This window comes from Eschrichtius robustus, chromosome 18 (genome assembly GCF_028021215.1).
Source record: "Eschrichtius robustus isolate mEscRob2 chromosome 18, mEscRob2.pri, whole genome shotgun sequence".
NCBI classification, from domain to species: Eukaryota; Metazoa; Chordata; class Mammalia; order Artiodactyla; family Eschrichtiidae; genus Eschrichtius; species Eschrichtius robustus.
Window position 1 is genome coordinate 79712334 of NC_090841.1, and position 20227 is coordinate 79732560.

The following is a 20227-nucleotide window of genomic DNA, read 5'->3' on the forward strand; positions in this document are numbered from 1 at the left end:
TGTTTTCCATTAAATTTCTAAGAAAACAAAACTGCTGTCTCACAGCTTCCCTGTCTTGGCATCTCCTAAGAACAAAGCCACACCCCACCCCCGGAAAAGACGTTTCCTATTCAGCAACTGCACGGGCAACCCACACAGAGGTCAGCAGAGACAGAGCTTTTAGTTTTGCTTCTATTATTGTAACTCGTGTCTTCAAGACAACTAGGCAGATGGGCCAACCTAAATACCTGGAATTTGTAGGATTCGATGCAGCTTTTAAAGATAGAGAGACGTGCCTTAAGCTCACAGCCATCACTCGAGCGCCCCCAGCAAGGAGCCTATGGGAGCACAAATAAAGTCTAAGTCAAAGTTCTTCTCAAAATCCTTTTTAATAATACGTGTGGTTCACAATGCTGCAACCAATATAAAAACAGTGATTCCTGATTTTGTATAAATTAACATTTACCGAGAATCGTTACGATGCATCAGGGTACAAGTACCGAACGGTAGGACCAAAGATAAATCACAGTGAGCAGAAACGTCTGAAAGTCACACAGGTGCCGAGACAGCAGAACACCTTCTGTCAGAGGCCAGGTGTTAGGACGGGGCAGCCAGAGGACGGCGGTCTCCAGGAGCCCGGCTCTGCAGGGGGCTCCTCTGGACGGTCCGTCCACTCCCCACCTCCCAGGGCAGCGACGTACGTGGGGGACCAGTCACGGGGACCTTCGCTACTGGCTGGCATTTCCACCCGGTCTCCTCCGCCGAGTGCAGTTCTACAAAGTGACCCCCGATCTGCTCCTCTGACCGTCCGTGCACCCCGGGGGCCGGGCCTGGGCGCGTCAGGCGCAGCACCCAGATCTGGTCCGTGCGGGCGGCCTGGAGCTGGCGATGTCCACGGTCTGCGGCGGCCCCTGGGCCCTCTGCTGTAGGATCACAGGCACCACCATGTCGAACAGGGTTTCAAACAGCAGGTCCACGTTGTGCCCGGTCTTGGCGCTGGTCTCGAAGCACATCTGCTCCGCAGCCGGCACGTCCTTCTCGTCCAGCATCTTGTACTTGAGGATCTTTTTGTAAAAGGCCACCGCGTCCTCCGGCTGCACCTGCTTCGGCAGCCTGGGGGCTGCACCGCCGCCGACGCCAGCCGGCCCTCCCTCCTGGCCGCCCTCCCCGGGCCCCTCCTCACTCAGGTCCACCTTGTTTCCCACGATGGCGAAGAGGCAGTCGGCGCTGGCCGTGTCCGTCAGGCCCAGGAACCTGTCCTCCAGCTCCAGCAGGCTCTGGGCGTGGTTCACGTCGTAGGTGAGGATGACGGCGGCCGCCCCCCGGCAGTACATGGAGCCCAGGCCATGGAACTGCTCGCGCCCTGGGGGCGTGGGGGGAGAAAGATACAGTTACCTCTCCTCTCTGGAAGTGCCCCCCGACCATGCCGCCAGGGACCCCCGGGAGGGACCATGGAATCGCGACCCCAAACGTAGGTGTGGCTGGAGCTGAACGGCATGGAGACCCTGCTGTGCAGAAAGACGGGGTGATGGCCAGTCCCCAGGGCCAGCGGTTCCTGCACAGCCCCGTCTGGCCACCGCAGTGAACCCCCGAGACCGAGGAAGACAGCCGGGCCCTGCTTTCCCCCTAATGGGCGGTGGCGTGGCTTTGCTCCTATTTCTGCGTCTCACACGGGGATGTTTACACGCAACGCTCCCGCCAAGGGTCCTGCTCCTCGATGACACGCTCTGTACCACCTCCCAGCGTGGCAGTCGTGCTGACGTGGCACCAAGCAAGTCTGCGCTCCCGGGGGGAGCAGAGGTCCCCGAGCCCAAGGCCCTGCCCCACCTCCGAGGCCACCTCCCCACCCCCAGGCTGCGGACCTCCTGGAGAAGGAGCTCAGAAGTGAGTGTGTCGGAACAGAGAACACGCACACTAAGGAAATGCCCTCTCTTTGAGGGAAGACAGCGCAACTTCACTTTCAAGCCAAGTTGGGTGCCACTGTGCACACCACACGGCAAAGCAGGTATGGACATCCCGCCACCGAGGGCTGGCCCCACCCCTGAAGCCTGGGCCCCTACCTGCCCAGAGTGGGGAAGCGACAGCGGATGCAGACGGCCCTGGACCCCTCAGACCTCCTCCCCCCTCTTCCTCCCTCCCTCACCTGCACGTGGGCACCAATCAGGGCTGCACAGGCCCCAGGTGACAGCCCCGAGGGGGACAGAGAGCAAATCCCCTGGAGAAGGTTCAAGAAGGATCCGGACAGCTGGACACAGTCCTGAGCCCAGCCCAGGGCTGCTCCCCGCCTCAGAGCCTGGGCAGGGCCGTTGGGAATGGACACTTCACACAGGAAGGCTGAGGCCTTCCTTGTCTTTTCAGTTTTAAGGGGAAATGGGTGTTTTCTAAGTTGGACAAGTCACAGCGAGAACACAGCATAAATCTCCCTTGGGCCGACCTCCTTCTCTCTGGTCCTTTGGGGAGAGGGTGGGCACCTCCCAGGGCGTCTGCGGACTGTGACCTCCCAGGGGGTCCCTGGCCCCCTTCCAGGTCCCCCTCCTGTCCTGGCCTGTCCCTCGTCCCTCTGAGCCCCGACGCAGACGCTCAGCACACCCCAAGTGGAGGTCTCGGTCATGCGGCTAATAGACACCTGTCTCCACCAGGGAGGACAGGACCTGTGGCTTTACTCACCCCCCACCCCCCCGAGCCCGTGCTCGGTGCCACTAAATGCGCTGAGTAAGTGAAGCCACAAATCATCCCCTCCATTTGTTTTTTTTTAAAAGAAAAGACAACACAGTTTTTCTCTCATGTAAGATTTCTTGGTTTGTTTCGTAACAATTTGGTCTCATTTGCTAGGTGGTGGGAGCCTCAATCATGTCAGAGGCTGAATTTACACCCTGCACCCATCTCAACTCCCACCTTTACTCTGAACTGCAGACCCAGGGGAAGACACTGGGGGAGGGGAAGAGGGGGAGGAGATGAGGAGGGGGAGGGGAGGAGAAGAGGGGGAAGAGAGAGGGAGGGGGACAGAGGAAGGGAGGGAAAACCTTGGTGGGTTAAACCCCCAAAGAACTGAAATTTCGTCACACTTGAATACCTTTATTCCTTCATATCAAATCATCAGAAGCCCTGATGTATGTAAAAGGCCCAGATCACAGTAAGCAGCAAGGCCAGTGCCCCTCACCTTGGGGTCTCCGGAGGCCAAGTGTGACCACGTTTGTTCCCAGGTTTTCCCCAATGGCCCCCTTGGTTTCCCTTCTTCCTCGTTCACGATGGGAAGACGGTTCACTGACTCCAGGGAGGGAAGTTCATAAATGCAAAATGGGGCCCCTCCTGAAGGCGTCCCAGGCCCCGGAATCAGTCACACCTCCTACGGCTGCCATCTGAGTTCACACCCTCCATGGGCGGAGGGAAAACCCCCTGGACCTGGGTGTGTAACAGAGAACAGCAAACCTGACTCCATACTGGATCTATTCCTTTGGCGCTAACCCTGGGCTCTGTTGCCTGTGCTGGGTCATGCTGGCTCTGCCCCTTCGTAAAAGAATGTTGCCTAGAGCCTGCAATATGCAGGAGAGCCCATTCTCAAGGCTCTGACCTTTAAAGGTATAACTCTTTTCCATCCATATAGAGATAAAAAGTTGCAGGACAGAAAAATAACAACTGTGTTGTTGGAGATTTATAGGAACGTTGTGCCCTGACCTGTGCACAGCTGCGCGAGAACCAAGGATACAGGCACCAAGGACGTGTGACAACCAGCGACAGCCCCTGCCGTTTCGGTAGACAAGAAGCCTGGATTCTGTTAATAACTGGGAAAAATGGCTCTTTGGGACCACTAGTCTGCCGTCTTCTCGGTCCGCTGGAATTGCAAAGAAAGTGGCTATTCTTTACCCCAAAACCTTGTCTCTCAGTTGACTGGCACGTTGTGCAGCGAGCAGTACGAGGTTGGACTCCATAACAGGTAGGCCTCTCCGGGAGGGTCCCCCCCCACCGACGGAGGAGCCCAGGATTGACGTCACCAAGTAGGCCTCTCTGGGAGGGTCCCCCCCCCCCCCCCCGCCACGGAGGAGCCCAGGATTGACGTCACCTGAAGCGCACTTGCCCACACTCACTGGTCCTTGCAGACCTAATCACCCTTGACATGCCTCTCCCTAACTGGAATCCGGACTCCCGAAGAACCGGGCCCGGAGTTTGCTTTCATTCCTTTGTGGGGTGCGTGTGGGGCAGCAGCCCCCAGACAATCATTGCACCTTGAGCCTCTGTGCTCCATGCCACCCACCCTCCAAAGCACCCCAGCCTCTCGGTGCCCGCGGGACCACATTTCCTCCCTGAAGGACGAGGTGGGTGGGGCAGGCGGGTGGGCAGGGAAAGCACCAGGGAGGACAGGGTCAGGGTGGGATCGTCTGCCCCTGTCCCGGATGCAGATGCGAAGACCCCCATGTCAATGACGGCAGTGGACTGAAAGTTGCCTAGTCCTTACGTGCTTGCACAATGCGACCACCTGAGTCCACACTCCCCAGGTAACACCAACACTCCATCCCTGACATCCTGCACCTGACCCCCCGCCCAGGGCTCCTTCTCCATCAGGCAAAGCACCAAACCCCCAGCTCATCCCACCAGCAGCCCCCAGCCAAGCTGCCTCAAGATTCCCCCCAGACTGCCTCTGATGAAAGGCTGTTCCTCTGTTGTAGTCTCTAGTTTGGGCCACAGAGCCCCCCGCTGACTACAGTGGGGACAGAGCCCAGGAGTCCATGACCTTGAACGGGGAAAGGTGTAATCTCTATTCTCACCATCCTCTAACTGAAAGTTAGCATTTCCTTCCATAGACACATTGCAACAAACCAGAAATGACTATAGGAAGCAATCCGTGTGCTGTGTCACCGACAGAAATAACAGAGGCTTTCAATCCACACTGCAGTTGTGTATGTTTATCATCAGCTCAAAATCTCAATGGCTATTAGACCTGCCAGTAAAGAAAACCTGGTTTCCTGGGAAAACTTGGTGTTTTACTGCATGCGTTTAAATACAGTATTCAGAGAAAGGGTCACAGGCTGGTGCCACCCGGATACAAGGGGATCCATGGCACAAAAGAAATGAAGAACCCCTGGTCCAGGGGTCTTTGGAGCTCGGATTGAAGGCATGACACCTCCACACAGCTACTTATATAAAATATAGTGATCTTTGCCATTAAACCAGGTTTCAGCCAAATGGCCAAGAAGTACAGAGGAGTTCCACCCCAATCATTCTGAAACGGCGACATTCTGGCCTCACCCGGGGGCAGGCTGTTGCCGATACGGCAGCCCTGGAGAGAGCAGCCTGCAGAGAAGGGCGCCGCGTCCAGGAGAAGGGCCGCACGGGCTACACCTGACAGCTGTCATCTCCCTCGCTCGGAGCACGACCCCAAGCCAGGGACCTGCTTCTCCAGTGAAGCCCCAAGTGTCCCCCAAGTGATCTGACGGGGAGGCGAGCTGGAGAGGGTGACGCCCCAGCCAGGTCTGGCAGGAGTTGGAGGTGCGCGTCCTGTGATCCCGCAGTGATCCTGAAGATTAGAGCCACTTCCCGGAAAGCAAGTTTACAGCCGCTGGGCTCCTGCCCCGGTCTGCTGGGAAGGGCAGCCTGCCTACCCTCGGGGTGCTCTGGAATTCACCACCCGCAGAGCCACATTCCCTCCTTCTGCATACCAGCAGCAGGTCAGCCCTCTGGCTAATAATTTAATTATTAAAGTTTCATGTCAAATTACACTGTGCGCTTACGGGCAGAAACGAAACAGCATTCTCCCGTCCCTTCGTGGACCCCCATGGGAGATGAAGATCAAGGTGTCTTCCAAAACTGGCAATAGGAAACTTTAGTCAAGAAGCAAAGAAAAAACAGAAATGCTTCCCCATCATTACCACTGAGCGGGGACTCTTCCTTTCACACAGGATCATCTCACAGACAGCGAGCCCGGCAGCAAGAGGTTTTGCCAACAGCTAAAAATGCCGTCAGCTCCCACCCGCCAGGTTTCACAGGAGGGGGACAGAGTGTCATGCCAGCCATCCTGGGAGAATTGCTTCCAGGTCTGTTACATAGTTCTCTGAGGACAACAGGCCACTGTTAATGCCTAGGCCTAAAATAGTTTTTCTTTCCAGATAAAAATGTCTGGTTTGCCTGTAAAAAACCAAAGAAGTAAATAATAATAATACCAAAAGAGAAAGCAGAATAACTAAAGGAAGTAGGAACTACAGCATCCCAAAAGCCAGCCTGAAAAGAGGCGGGCAAGAGCTGCTGATCAAATCCCACGGTCTGTCATCTACCCGTCAACCAGCGCAAACAAATCAAATGCCATTACCCCAGCTAAAGAATTTACAATTATGCAGTTTTCATGCTTGAAATTCTTTATATATATACATATATATATATATATATATATATATATATATATATATATATACACACACATTTATTTATTTTATTATTTTATTTTTGCTGCATTGGGTCTTTGTTGCTGTGCACGGGCTTTCTCTAGTTGCGGTGAGCGGGGGCTACTCTTTGTTGTGATGCGTGGGCTTCTCATTGCAGTGGCTTCTCTTGTTGCAGAGCACGGGCTCCAGTTGTGCGGGCGTTAGTAGTTGTGGCATATGGGCTCAGTAGTTGTGGCTCACGGGCTCTAGAGCGCAGGCTCAGTAGTTGTGGCTCACGGGCTTAGTTGCTCCACAGCATGTGGGATCTTCCCAGACCAGGGCTCGAACCCGTGTCCCCTGCATTGGCAGGCGGATTCTTTTTTTTTTTTTTTTTAAACATCTTTATTGAAGTATAATTGGCAGGCGGATTCTTAACCACTGCGCCACCAGGGAAGCCCCCCATGCTTGAAATTCTTCAATATCATTTTGGATGCTATCTGGAGCTTTTAGGCTGCTTTCAAATGAGCGTAGTGCCCATAATAAGACAGGCTAGTCCGACAGGGAAAAAAGGTTCTGAATTTAGTCCTAACTGCATTTAAGTGGGAGCCTGGTATTTCTGGCATCACAGAGGCGGTGAAGACTAAGTGGGGAGGTGGTGAGGCAAGGCCACTTGCGGTTGGCTCTGGGCGTATTTGAACCCAAGGCTGTTGAGTAAGTTTTCCAGTAGTCTGTGAATGTGCGCTGAGCCAGAAGTCAGGCCCCTGCTGCTAGCCCACTGTAATGTCCGCTCCTGGACCCCTCAGAGCGATGGCTTCCTCGTCGGCGATGGGCTTGAACTGGGATGCTCACAGGTTCCCTTCCCACGTGCTCAAATCGGGTATTTCCCTCTCTCTCTCCCTCTCCCTCTCTCTCTCTCTCTCTCTCTCCTTCTTTCCCCAACCCAGGTCCCTAAGCACCAATTCCAAAGCTGAAGCTCTAGGAATTCTGGCAGTTTCCTTTACTTCGTGGTCCAATTCTGGGGATGCCAGGGCACCGGGCTGACCCTGCACCAGCCCTGAGGGGGCAACAAGAAAAGTCACAAGTTGTTTCAAGTTTAACTAGCGCAGCTGAGGGTCAGGCTGCCAGGCTTGGCGTACGTGGCCCCTGCCGTACAGCCTGCCATGGCGCTGGAGACAGGGGTCGGAGAGAGGGGCCCAGCCTCCTTCACCTCCAGGAAGCGGCCTGGGCTCCCTGGCCGTGGGCGGACCGCAGGGCTGCAGGACGGGTGGACGCGGCGCTGCCCAGGAGCTCTGGCTTGTCTGTTGACACAAATCAAGGAGTGACTGTCTCACTTAGGTGTATCCTCATTGTTGCATATTACAGAATTTCCTTCTATTTTTCTAGCTGAATAATATTCCACTGTATGCATATACCACATTTTCTTATCTATTCATCTGTCAAAGGACATGTAAGTTGCTTCCATTCATGGCTACTGTGAATAAAGCTGCAAGGAACTTGGAGGTGCTAACGAGTCAGTCGCAGGACAAATACTGCACGACTCCACTTCTAGGAAGCATTTAAAATAGTCAGATTCATAGAACTGAACAGCAGAATGGTGGTTGCCGGGGTCTGGGGGGAGGGGAAATGGGGAGTCACTTATCCACGGGCATCAAGTTTCACCAGCACGATGCAAAACTTCTAGAGATGAGCTGTGCAAATGCAACCCGGTAGCTGAGGTCAGCCCAGTGTAACGTGCACTTAACACCATGTAAGAGGGTACCTTAAGTGTTCTTACCACAATAAAATAAAATTAACAAACAAGAAATGACATGGTAAGCTTGGTGTCGCCAACACAGTTCAGAGGTGGACGTGAGTTATCCTGGTGGTTAAGGAGAAACACAGAATCTGTTAACAATGCCACCAGCATCCGATCAGACACATCCTAGAACCAACTCCTGACATGTAGCAAAACTGGCTGGACGTGGATGGGTGAGTCCAGAGCAGCTGGAGAGGGAGGCCAGCTGGCCACAGTGGACAGGGTCCCGGGGGAGGACCTAACAGGTTTGCTGGAGCCCAAAGTCAGGTCTTCAGAATCACAGATCAAGAAGTGCACTGTCCATTCCCCCAGAGAGCTAATTCCATTCTCTACATGTGGAGTGGGAACCCAGGATACCAATGGGGTGGTTTACAACAGGGGACGAGAGATTAATCTCCATCATCCCTTCCCGGCCCAGGTACAGGAAAAATTGGGCTCGTGACCGGAAGAAAGCTGGGTCAGCACGGTAACAGTTAACAAGTCCTCAGCATTCAGCAAACTCACGTGGTCTCCCCAGCGACCACGCTAAGTGGGCCTTCCCCTCCCCACATTTCACAGAGGGAGAAACCAAGGCACAGAAAGCACAGGATGTGGCCTACAGAAGCAGGACGGTGGAGCCCAGAGCCAGGACATGGTCCCGGGGAACAGGCCGTCTGAGGTCTAACCGCCTACAAAGAGCCCGACTCCCAGACGGACTGTCTGCATTAACCCTCACCGTGTGCCCTGGGGGCAGGTCCTTAACTCCCTGGGCCTCCGTTTCCCATCACCAAAATGTGGACAGCACCCACCCAAAGGGGCTTGTGAAGACGGAATTAATTTATTCAATGGGCTGGAACTGTGCCTGGCTCGTGTGAAGCCCTTGGTGAGGGCTGGTTGATTAAACCGTGACTCAGATTCTTCCCAAACCTCAGGGTCAGTTCCACCATCCCAGGACCGCCCCGTCTGAGCTCTTCATCAGCACATTTACTGTCTCCTGGGGCCCGCTGGTCACCTTTGCTGTTGACCAATCTCCTACACCTTCCGTATTTGTATGAGGCTTGCTTTCCGAGGACGACCTTCTCCCCATTTCTCGGGGACACTCTGTCATGTGGCTGCCACCCACTGTGGAACTGGAACTGAAAAGCAGCCCAGGGCAGGAGGACAGAGGTCAGTGTCCACAATCACCCCAACCTGCCGCTGGACAAGGAAGATCAAATGCCTGATCGCATTCTCTCTTATGCTCCAGCGTCCTCTGGCCACATGACGACCCGCATTTCACCCCGAGCGTCGCGTCCTTTTGGCTTAAATAGTTTTAAATAACCCAGTGGGTGGTACAGCCGCCAGAAACCATGTTACAACACTGGCTGCACATTTTAAACAGGGGAGGGGGCGGCTTTTAAAAAATACTGACGCTCGGACCCCCTACCCCAGAGCACAGGAACTAGGACCTGGCAGGGCAGGGGTGGGGGTATCCAATCCCGTTAAAAGTCCCCCCGGAGAATGTGATGTGCAGCCGCTGAGCAGAAGTGGGAGGTAAGAGGCGGTCATTCAGGGTGAGAATCAGAACGATCCTTATTCCAGGCCAGTTGAAGAGTGAGGTCTACCAGGAAATGCAAGTGCAGACAGTGAAAGAAAGAGGAACTTCAAAAACGCCCACAGAAATATCGACGTGGCAACATGAAGATAAAAAAACCCAGATCCACAGACGCAGAGCGGGGAGCAAATGGAAACTCCAGGGCGACCTCAGAGATGGGCCCCAGCACAGCCCGGAGCAGCTCAGCCCAGAATGAGCTCTGACGCCCTTCCCTTCTGAGAGATGCTTAAAACATGAAATAAAATCCTTTTCTAAAGCTTCCAAGTTCCACCCGCAGCATTATTAATAATACTACCTGAAGGACGACTTTAGTTCTATTGTGTTCAGTGTGACGCGTTTTGACTACAGGTTACAGTCACAGGGAAGATCTGGAACATTCCGTCTGCGTGTATGTGTCTCTACACTGATAGTGAACCTGGTGAGAGAACAGCCGTGGAAACAGCTGCCCCCCAGGAACGTGCGCAGAGAACAGATGCTTAGAGCTCTTTCCATGCAGTCAGAAGACGGGTCCACGTGTCTTCCCAGGGTGATAAAAGGGGTCGGCTGTGTGGAGCCGCCGCTGGGCACAGCTGCCTCCAGCTGTGTGTGCAAACTGAGGGGGCAACAGGGCGCGGACACTTCATCTGAGAACCCACCCTCCACGCAGAGGCTCCAGGAAATGAGGGGGTGATCCACCAACGACCGTCGTGCCACGCGTGATGCTTAATTTTACGTGTCAGCGTGGCCGGGCCGTGGTGCCCAGCTCTGTGGTCCGACGCAAGTCTAGACGTTGCCAGGAAGGTATTTTTTTAAATGTGATTAACATCGGCAATCACTGACTTAGCAAAGCAGATCACCCGCCATAATGTCAGTGGGCCTCGTCCAATCAGTTGAAGGGCTTTAAGAGCAAAGACTGAGACTTCCTGGAGAAGAAGGAATTCTGCCCCCAGACTACAACCTGAGTTATAAAATACTGTCCCTGAGTTTCCAACCTTGCTGCCCTACAGGTTTTGGACTCAGGATGCAACAGCAACTCCTCCTGGGGTCTCCTGCCTGCCAGCCCACCCTGCAGATTTCAGACCTGCCAGCCCCACACTCCTGGAGCCAGTTCCTCTCTCCCTACCCCAGTCTAAATCAATCTCCCTGTCTCTCCGTGTCAGTCTGTCTGTCCGTCTCTCTTTCTATATATATACATATACATATATACGGATACATATAGTGTATGTATATAGTGTATATATATTGTATATGTATCTAGTGTATATATATAGCATATGTATCCAGTCTGTATACATTATATATGTATATAGTATATATATAGTATATGTATATAGTGTATATATATATAGTATATATATAGTGTGTATATATATATAGTATATATAAATGGAGATATATAGAGAGATAGGTATATAGTGTATATATATTGTATATGTATCTAGTGTATATATATAGCATATGTATCTAGCCTGTATATATTATATATGTATATAGTATATATTTACTATATGTACATAGTGTGTATATATATATAGTATATATATAGTGTGTGTATATATATAGTGTATATAAATGGAGATATATATAGAGATATGTATATAGTGTATATCTATTGTATATGTATCTAGTGTATATATATAGTATACATATCTAGTCTATATATATTATATATGTATATAGTATATATATAGTATATGTCTCTAGTGTATATCTATATAGTATATATATAGTGTGTATATACATAGTGTATATAAGTGGAGATATATAGATAGATATATATCCACATCCTCTCGGTTCTGTGTCTCTGGAGAAGCCTCACTAACACACTTGTTTCTCTGAAAGGTGTCCCCCTGGGAATGTGCCTGCTGGCAACGGCCAGACCCTCCAGCAGGGGGGACTGTCTCAGCAGCCCGTCTCCCCTCCATCTCCGGGTGTCTCCACGGAGGCCCGATTCCCTCCGTAAACAGAGACCGCCCCACTGTCCCCTGCAGGCAGTGGGCATGCCTCAGTGCCTCCCAGCGGGGTCCGCTCCCCAACCCCGCCTCGTGCACCCCTCGGGCAGCCGGCACCACGGTCAGCCAGAGGCCACGCCTCTCAGCCGACCCGGCCGCTGGGTCCACGGGAAGGGGGAAGTGGCCTGAAAGGGCTCTCCAGCAACTGCAAGTATCACTCTGACCCGAACTGGTCACTTCTTCATTACGGCTCCCTTGTCTGCCCTCCTCACTAGGCTGGCGGGTTCTCTTCCCAAGTCAGACCATAAAAACGGAGAAATCTCCCGCAGCACCCATCCTGGGACGTCCCAGCTGGCTTCCGAATGGAGCGTGAACTCACAAACGGCCCAAACCCTCTCCTGCCAGGTTCTCAACGGCTAAACAGTAAACAGAGGAAACACGATTTCCAAAACAGACACCGAGGGACACGTTTTATTGGGTGCGGGGCCGGCACAGCACGGGGAGTGGGAGAACGGAGCGAGGAGTTTCACGTCGATTTTTTCTTGGGTTTAAAATGATCTCCTCCCTCTTTCTCTATCTTTTATTCTTGCTTTTTCTCCTATAAAAGAGGGAATTTTTTTTTTTTAAGGATAGCTGTATTGCTTTGCCAGCAAAGGGGGACACGGCAGGCTCCTGCCTCAAAAGACTATGTGTCCCTAAAAGAGGTAATTTCTAAAGTCTCCTATCCGTCTGCAGTGGGCTGAGTGGTGGTCCCAAAAGATACACCCGGACGCTCATCCCCAGAGCCCGTGAATGGAGCCTTATCTGGCAATAGTCTTTACAGGTGTAATCAGGTTAAGACGAGGTCATTAGGTTGGAACCTAATCCAGTACAAACAGTGTCCCGATAAGAAGAGGAGAGACACACAAACACGTGAAGAGGAATAACGATGTGAGGGCTATGCATCTACCAGCCAGGACCCCAGAAACCACCAGAAGCTGGGGGGTGGGGATAAGCTTCCCAACAGAGCACGGCCCTGCCCACACCGTGATTTCAGACTTCCAGCCTCCAGACCTACGGGACGATGCATTTCTGCTCCTTTAAGCCACCCAGCCTGTGGAGCTTTGTTACGACAGTCCCAGGAAACTTCTACCCCAGGAAGGTGTGAATCGGGCCGATGGCCTCCCCATTCACAGACACCAAAAGTCATGAATCGAACAAGAACAATGTCCACATGGAGGGACCTCGTCAAGCAGACAGAACAGAACCAGGAGCTATTCTGGCTCTTACAGCGAGTGCACTGCATGTGCATAACTTTCCCAAGAGCTAACCCATCTACAGCACTCACTACATCCAAGCCCTTTACGTGCATGACCGTTTACTCCCTCCCATCCCCTGGCGGGGACTGTGGCCTCATTTCCACCCCCAGGCCTGATGCAAATGCTGACAGAGGAGCACGAAGGTCAGGGGCACACAGGCAGCGAATGGCAGAGGCGGGTCCTGAACCCCGGCCACCGGGTCCAGGGTCCAGGGTCCAGGTGCTGAGTGCAAGGCTGCACTGTCAGATCGAGTCCTACTCCGAGAAGGGTTAGCGGGACAAAACTGGGCTCGAAAAAGAATGGCAGTATTTCAAAGTCTAGAAGAAATAACAATGGGATGCTTTCTGCAATAGCTCTCTCATCAGAAATTGAGCAAACCCCAAAAGGCAAGATAAGCACCAACAGCGAAAAGCAGGAGTCCTCCGGTAGAAGCACGCCCCACAGGGTGTGGACGCCCTGAAGGGATTCTTCTCAGATGATGAGAGTAAGAGATGATGAGACAGGGCTGGAGGCTGCCCGGTACTTTCCCATCTACACGGGCTTAAAGCTTGGCCTCAGCGACAGGGCAGAATCACCCAGAGAGCAGGCCCTTCCCACCGCCCTGCCTGAGGGTCACCTACAGGAACCTCACGAAAATTCCACGCAGGCAGAGACTGATCCAACAGCCACCAGCTGGAGACGAAAGCCGAGAAGTTGAAAAGGAAAAAAATCCTACCCCACGATATTACTGGGGTATCTTTTCTGCCAGAAGGAAGACCTAAAACCTCAACACAGATTAATGAATGACACCGTCCAAGGCGGTGATTAGATAACACTTTAAAGATAAACTATTATTTTAAATCCAATAATCCAACTTAGTTGCTTGCATTTATAGGTCCTTTAATTTTGTTCTTAATCGTCTGTGACCATTAAAAGGCATTGTAAACATAGCCGTGCTTCACGACACAAAGGACGATGATTATTCTCTGAGTCTAGGAAGCCCACGGGCTTACGCTAGTAACGAAATGAAAAACAGCTTTGTGGGACTTGACTACCAGATCAGTCGGCAACTATTTAACGACGGTCATCCTGACCCACGCCTGTAAAATGAGACTTTTTTCTTCTAGAAGTCAAGGAACCCAAACCCCAAATGATTTCCAACTAAAGAAATGGCAACATATGGGGAAGAGGAAGAGTGTTTCAGAAAAACAGATTTATTTTCACATTTCAATACATATACAATGACATTTACCCACATCAGCATATGTGTCACCTCTGTTGTTTCTGTTTGGCAATTTGAAGGCTGAACAAAAACCAAGAATACATCATATGCCATACGAACCACCCAAATAATTACCTGCACATAAGTTAATCCCTTGCCTGTGACTCACTGATGGGGTTTTAAGAAATAATTCTCAAGGTCATATAATTATAACTGGAATTTAATTCTCAAATTGCTTCACTCTTCTCAGACATGGATTTACTAAAAATAATTCAATAACAAGACCAAATAATTCAAATAAAGGGACCTTCTTTAACACTCTAGTATTAAGAAAAAAGGCAAATCCAAAGAAAATACACTTATGTAACAGATTCAACTTAAAAAAACAAAAACTCTCACATACCAGGATATTAAATCCAATATCCTTTACCTTCAACAGATACTCTGTTGTCCTGTGAGAATTACTTCTTAAAATGAGATTATCAAAGAAAAAGTCAATTATTTGCGAAATTCTCTACTTATTAAAGCAGGAAACTAAAATCATTTCAGATTTTTTGAAGCAAGTTTTAACTTGTTTCAAAGACAAGACTGAACTGCAAATACCATGTTAAGAAAACTCTTTAACTCTCTAAAGGGTTTTCTCAAAATATAAAGTTATCTAGAATGGCTTCTTATCTGGAGTACCCCACTCAGTAAATACCCCAGTTATTTCTAACAGAATGTTTTTGTCTTCTTCTCCATAATATAAAGTCTTCTGAGAAATACACAGCAGAGAACAAATGTTTTCCTGTTACAATCACCTCCCTTATCCGAGGTTTCACTTTCCAAGGTTTCAGATGACACTTGGTCAACCACAGTCCAAAAATATTAAACGGAAAATTTCAGAAATAAGCAATTCATGTTCTGAATTGCATGCTGTTTCATTACAGGGTATTGTTATAATTGTTCTACTTTATTTTTAGTTATTGTTGTTCATCTCTTACTGTGCCTAATTTATAAATTAAACTTTATCATACGTATCTACGTATAAGAAAAATATAACATGTATAGGGCTTGGTACCATCCGCAGTTTCAGGCATCCACTGGGGGTCTTGGAACGCATCCCCCAAGGATAAGCGGGGAGCTCTGTAATTCTAACCCAAGGGAAGTATATTAAACCTTTTCTGAACAGTCCTAAGGAAACAAAGGATTTTACATATGTTTACCATGTCTAGTTACCTCTTGCTTAACAGATCGGGTGTGTTCTAATAAAATTCCCTAGAAAGTACATTTTCCATAGACACACATTGTAAAATCAGAAACACCTTCTGGGGATGATTGGGTACCTAGATACAATTGTATCCATTTAACAGTGCAAAAACCCTTTCAAATCAATCATATCAAAGTACTTTGTTTGAACTTAGTTTACCATATTTAAATATAATGATATTATGCTATACATAAAAGTAAACATTTTAAATAATTCCCTAGAACAGTCAAATTCACAGAGATAGAAAGCAAAAAAGTGGTTACCAGGGGCTGGAGGGAGGGGGATGGGTTTTGTGTCTAATGGGGTTGGAGCTTCAGTTGGAAGATGAAAAAGTTCTGGAGATGATGGTGGTGATAGTTGAACATGCTTAATACCAGCAAGCTGTACACTTCAAAATGAGTAAAACGCTAAGTGTCATGTGTGTTTTACCACAAAAAAATTCCCTATGGTTAAAAATAGATAGGAGACAGACGATAGACAGGTAGAAGGAAGATGATGGAGAGATGAGTGATAGGTAGAAAGATGGTGGACAGAGGGTAGAACTGCATGTAAAGATAGCGCCAGCAAGCGCCAGCAAGCGCCAGCAAGCGCCAGTGGCCTGACCCTTGCCCTTCTGGATACTCACAGCTCATGTGCCCGCGGCTGCAGCAAGCCCAAGCTCACGACCTGGACCTTGGATCACCTAGCGATGTGGTTAAAATGCAGGTTCTCGTTGGGAAGGCCTGGGCGGGGCCTGGATTCTGCGGCTGCCGCCCTGGGGCCCCCACAAGGAGCAGGGGCAGGGTGACGGTAACCATGGAACAGTCCCGGGAGGCCCTCATCACCCCGAGACGCGTGCAGTATTAACACGACCAACCCTGCAGCCCAGCCCTGCGTGTGCCGCGTCTGCACGTCCCCCTCTGCCGCCCCCTCCCTGGTCCTCGGCGCCCAGGCACAGCTACAGACGGAGCAGCTGCTCAACCGGGGAAGCCGAAGGGCGACACTGCCGGGTGTCACGCGAGCTGCCAGGACCTGCGGTCACACAGTAACTAACCAGAGTTCATCAGACTGGAAATCAATTAGGTTCGGAACGTGCTTTTGCAATTGCTCTAGAAGAGGTGCCCGGCTAAGTAAACAGTAAGTCAACAGGCTTTGAAAAGTGGGAGCAACGTATCCTCACGCAGCCCAGGGATTGTTTAAAACAAGCCACACACGGCACCGTGACGTGCGGCCACAGCGCTCACGGCTACCGCGGAAGCAAGAGCCTCACAGGGGGGCTCCCGTCACGACAGAAACTCAGAAAGTGTTCAAAGCGGCCTCCGTTCACGTGGGCTTGTCCTTTTTCAGGACAAGCGGCCAGGCAGAAAAGAAGAACTGCTCTCCCCTGGCTCCCTGGCTCCCTGAGCCGGCATCCTCACCAGTTTCCTTGAATCAGCTGAATCCCGTTCCTCTAACCGAGTCAGCTCGTGCTCCCTTCAGGTCGGCACAGAGCCCACCCTGGCTGCAGTGTCACTCCGAGCGCCAGGCAGAGTGTCAAGCTAGATGGCTGTGCACACAGACATGTACAACACACACATACACACATGCACGTGTATACCTACATGCACGCACGTGCACATGTACAACACATGCAGACACATGCATATGTATACCTACGTGCACACATGCACACACACATACACCTACAAGCACACACATGCGCACACAGACATGTACAACACACGCACACGTGCACGTGTATACCGACATGCATGCACATGCACAACACATGTAGACACACATGCATACGTATACCTATGTGCACACATGCACACAAGCACATGTATACCTACATGCACACACGTGTATAACGCACATACACACATGCACAACACATGCACACACGCACATGTGTACCTACATGCACACACGCACATGCACACCTAATGTGCCTCGTCCTCCCCACCATCAGTGGCACAACTGTACAGATCCTGAAGCAGAGGCCCAGAGCAGCCACACCGCTGCTCAAGGACCCGCAGGATGTAAGCAGCTCATAACCCCGACAGCGGCATGAACACCTGGGTAAGGAAATGCCAGACGATGAGTTTTAATGGCGGTGGAGGGCCTCCGAATTCTGTTAGGACAAGAATGAGATCTGGGCAAGCATTTTTTAAGCAGTTCCACCCTGACACGTGTTAAAAGACGATTTTCAAGAAAGGGCAAAATCATGACTCTCCCACAGATGCAAAAAATAAATACATGTTAAAGATCTTGGTGATCTCATTTAATGAGGGAGCCCGACCAATGTCACAAGCAGCTCAAAGGTGTCAAGAGGGCACAGGTGTCCACGGGGCACAGATGCAGGAAGGAACCCTGGGTTCACGGAGGAAAACAGGAACACGTAGAGAGCAGCGCAGGAATGATCAAGTCTTGTGCAAACGGAGGCGAACTGCTTTTTCCACAAGGAAAAGTGACCACCACACACCCTCAAATCTAACCCAGTCCCTAATCATGCCCTCCTGTCACCCACACCCTTCCTTCATAGCACTAATCACACAGGCTGGTTGTCCAATGCCAACCTCTCAACAGACTTAAGCCCGGGACGAAAGGCCAGCTGCCTTGCTCGCTGCTGTTCCCCCAACTGCCCAATTCCCGGGAGGTGCTCAAAGTGGGGACAGAAGGGATGAGTGGATGGGTCCAAACTGTGCTCACTCCATACACGTCAGACCTGAAACCAGAAGGGACCCTGAGGCCACTTGGCTGAGACGGTGACCAAGGTGCCACCCAGGGCTCCTTAGAGCTGGTTGAGCACAGAAAACGAGGGTCAACCAAGGGGGAAAATGAAATCCCCACCCCCCCAGAGGGAAGCGCAAAGCAAGGTGAGGAGAGCACCCCGTGAGGGACTGCAAAATATGCCCTTCAGTACTGAGGAAAAGCCTTTTCATATCTAGCGTTCTTCAGCTTTACGCAGGTAATGGAGACAGTACTCCACTTTGGAAACAATGTTACCCATTTATTTCTGCGTTCCACGTTCCTATTTGACAGTCGGACTCCCATGGAAACACAGTGGATCACTGAATCTTCAGCTGCAAAGTGGAACTAAGCTAATTGCAAAATACGTGAAAATCCACTGTCCAACCCAAATCACACTGTCAATAAATCTAACAGTCTTAGCAAGCCACAGAAGATCCATGGGACGGGCCCAGGAAGAGTCCTGCTGTTTCGTCCTTATCCCCCTTTACAAAAGTTGAGGACACCTGTTATGTGCCGGGAAAAAAGAAAACACCGATTACTGAGAGTCTAGGGGCCACGCGAGGCCCGTTCACATCTACCGTCTTGTTTAAGCCTCATAATTAACCCTGTAAATAAGCCTTCTTACTACAGTCTTAAGACGAAGTAATGTACACTTCGAGACAAAAAGGATGATATCTTCATGAAAAAGTGCCCCAATGGATTGCACTAAAAATAAAAACCTGCCAATTCCAGATGCAGTGCGAGACTCACGTGGCTCCTTGGAATCTGTTTAGGTGACACTGTCATTTCGAGAAATGCCATGAGACGACAGCTTTCCAAAGGACGCCGCAAGTCACACGCCAGCCTTCTGTTTCTGAGCAGAAACCCCCGCTCGTACTGAGGACACAGTGACTCGCAGCCACCAACGGGGCAGGGCGAGCCCTCGGACCCCAAGGCACAGAAGGCATCCTTCCTTCTCCAGGACCCAGGCTCCTCAGAAGCCAGTACTGCCACCAAACGAGGCTGCAGGCCCCCCTGGCCGCCAGCGCGTCCCGGGCACCCCTCCGTCCAGGTCTTCAGGGACGGCACAGGAGCTCGGGGAAGGGCAGGTGCCTTGACTTAGCTGTTCCAGCTATGTGAGGTCATCTCCGACACGAAGACACAGCGCAGACAACGTCTACGTGGACGGGCATTTTGTGCATTAATCTTGTTGCTACGACACAGCCAGCCCAAGGCGGACCTCTCTGGGACCCGCCGCCTTCAGGTGCTTCAGTGTTTCTGCGGCTCAAGGGCCCTAGGCAGAGCGCACCAATAGATCCACTCTTGTCTCGTCGGGTGTGTGCATACGAGACGGTGCGCCGTGCACGCAGCGGCCCTCCTGCGCTGGCTCTTTCTCGGGCAGACATCACTTCCGTGAAGGACTGGCTTGCTGACCAAGTGCATAAACCCTGGGCACTTCGCCCAGCTCAGACCCCAGCTTAGCCTCTTCCGGGCTTTGTGTAACCCTGCCAGGTTGCCTCCTGTGTCCTGTGAGGGTTACAGGAGTTAAAATACACACAGAGTTGAGATCAGCCCTGGCATTCGGTGCTACCAAGCAGCAGCTATTACTTGGCCAAAATCTGTGCTGGAGGTTCGTCTTGGGGAAGCTGTAGAGACGATGGCTGATTTTGCGCAGGATCCCAGAAGGGCTGTGTGCTCATCAGCCCCCACCAACAGTGTTACAAACATGCCATGCAATTTATTTCTCCCCATCTGGACATTTACTTTCAAATACAGGTCAGCATTTCAGGTGTAACCTGGAGAAAAAGAGCTGCTTCTGTGAGGTGTAAATGTTCAGCTACTACAAGAACTCTTGATGCCTATAAGGCTGTTAACAAAATTCCGAACTTTCGAAAATAAACAGGGAAATAGATCAGCGGTATACAAAAATAAACGGGGGTGCGTGAGCTGGGCAACTGCAGTTAGAGCAGTGTATTCTTTTCTTTTCCTTTTGCTATTTTATTTTACCTTTTTAATTGAAGTATAGTTTATATACAATGTTATATACGTTACAGGTGTACAATGTAATGATTCACAATTTTTTAAGATTATACTCCATTTATACTTATTTTAAAATACTGGCTATAGTCCCTGTGCTGTACAGTATATCCTTGTGGC

At 50.8% G+C, this 20227-nt stretch overlaps 1 protein-coding gene across 1 annotated transcript in view; it reads right to left on the reverse strand.

Annotated features, from left to right (window-relative positions):
• Positions 1–349: 349 nt before the first annotated feature.
• RAB20 (RAB20, member RAS oncogene family) overlaps positions 350–20227 on the reverse strand; it is a 33283-nt gene continuing 13405 nt past the window's right edge. The window contains exon 2 of the mRNA XM_068526967.1: positions 350–1342. Coding sequence (XP_068383068.1) covers positions 819–1342 — 524 coding nt within the window. The 3' untranslated portion in view covers positions 350–818. The remainder of the gene's footprint in view (positions 1343–20227) is intronic.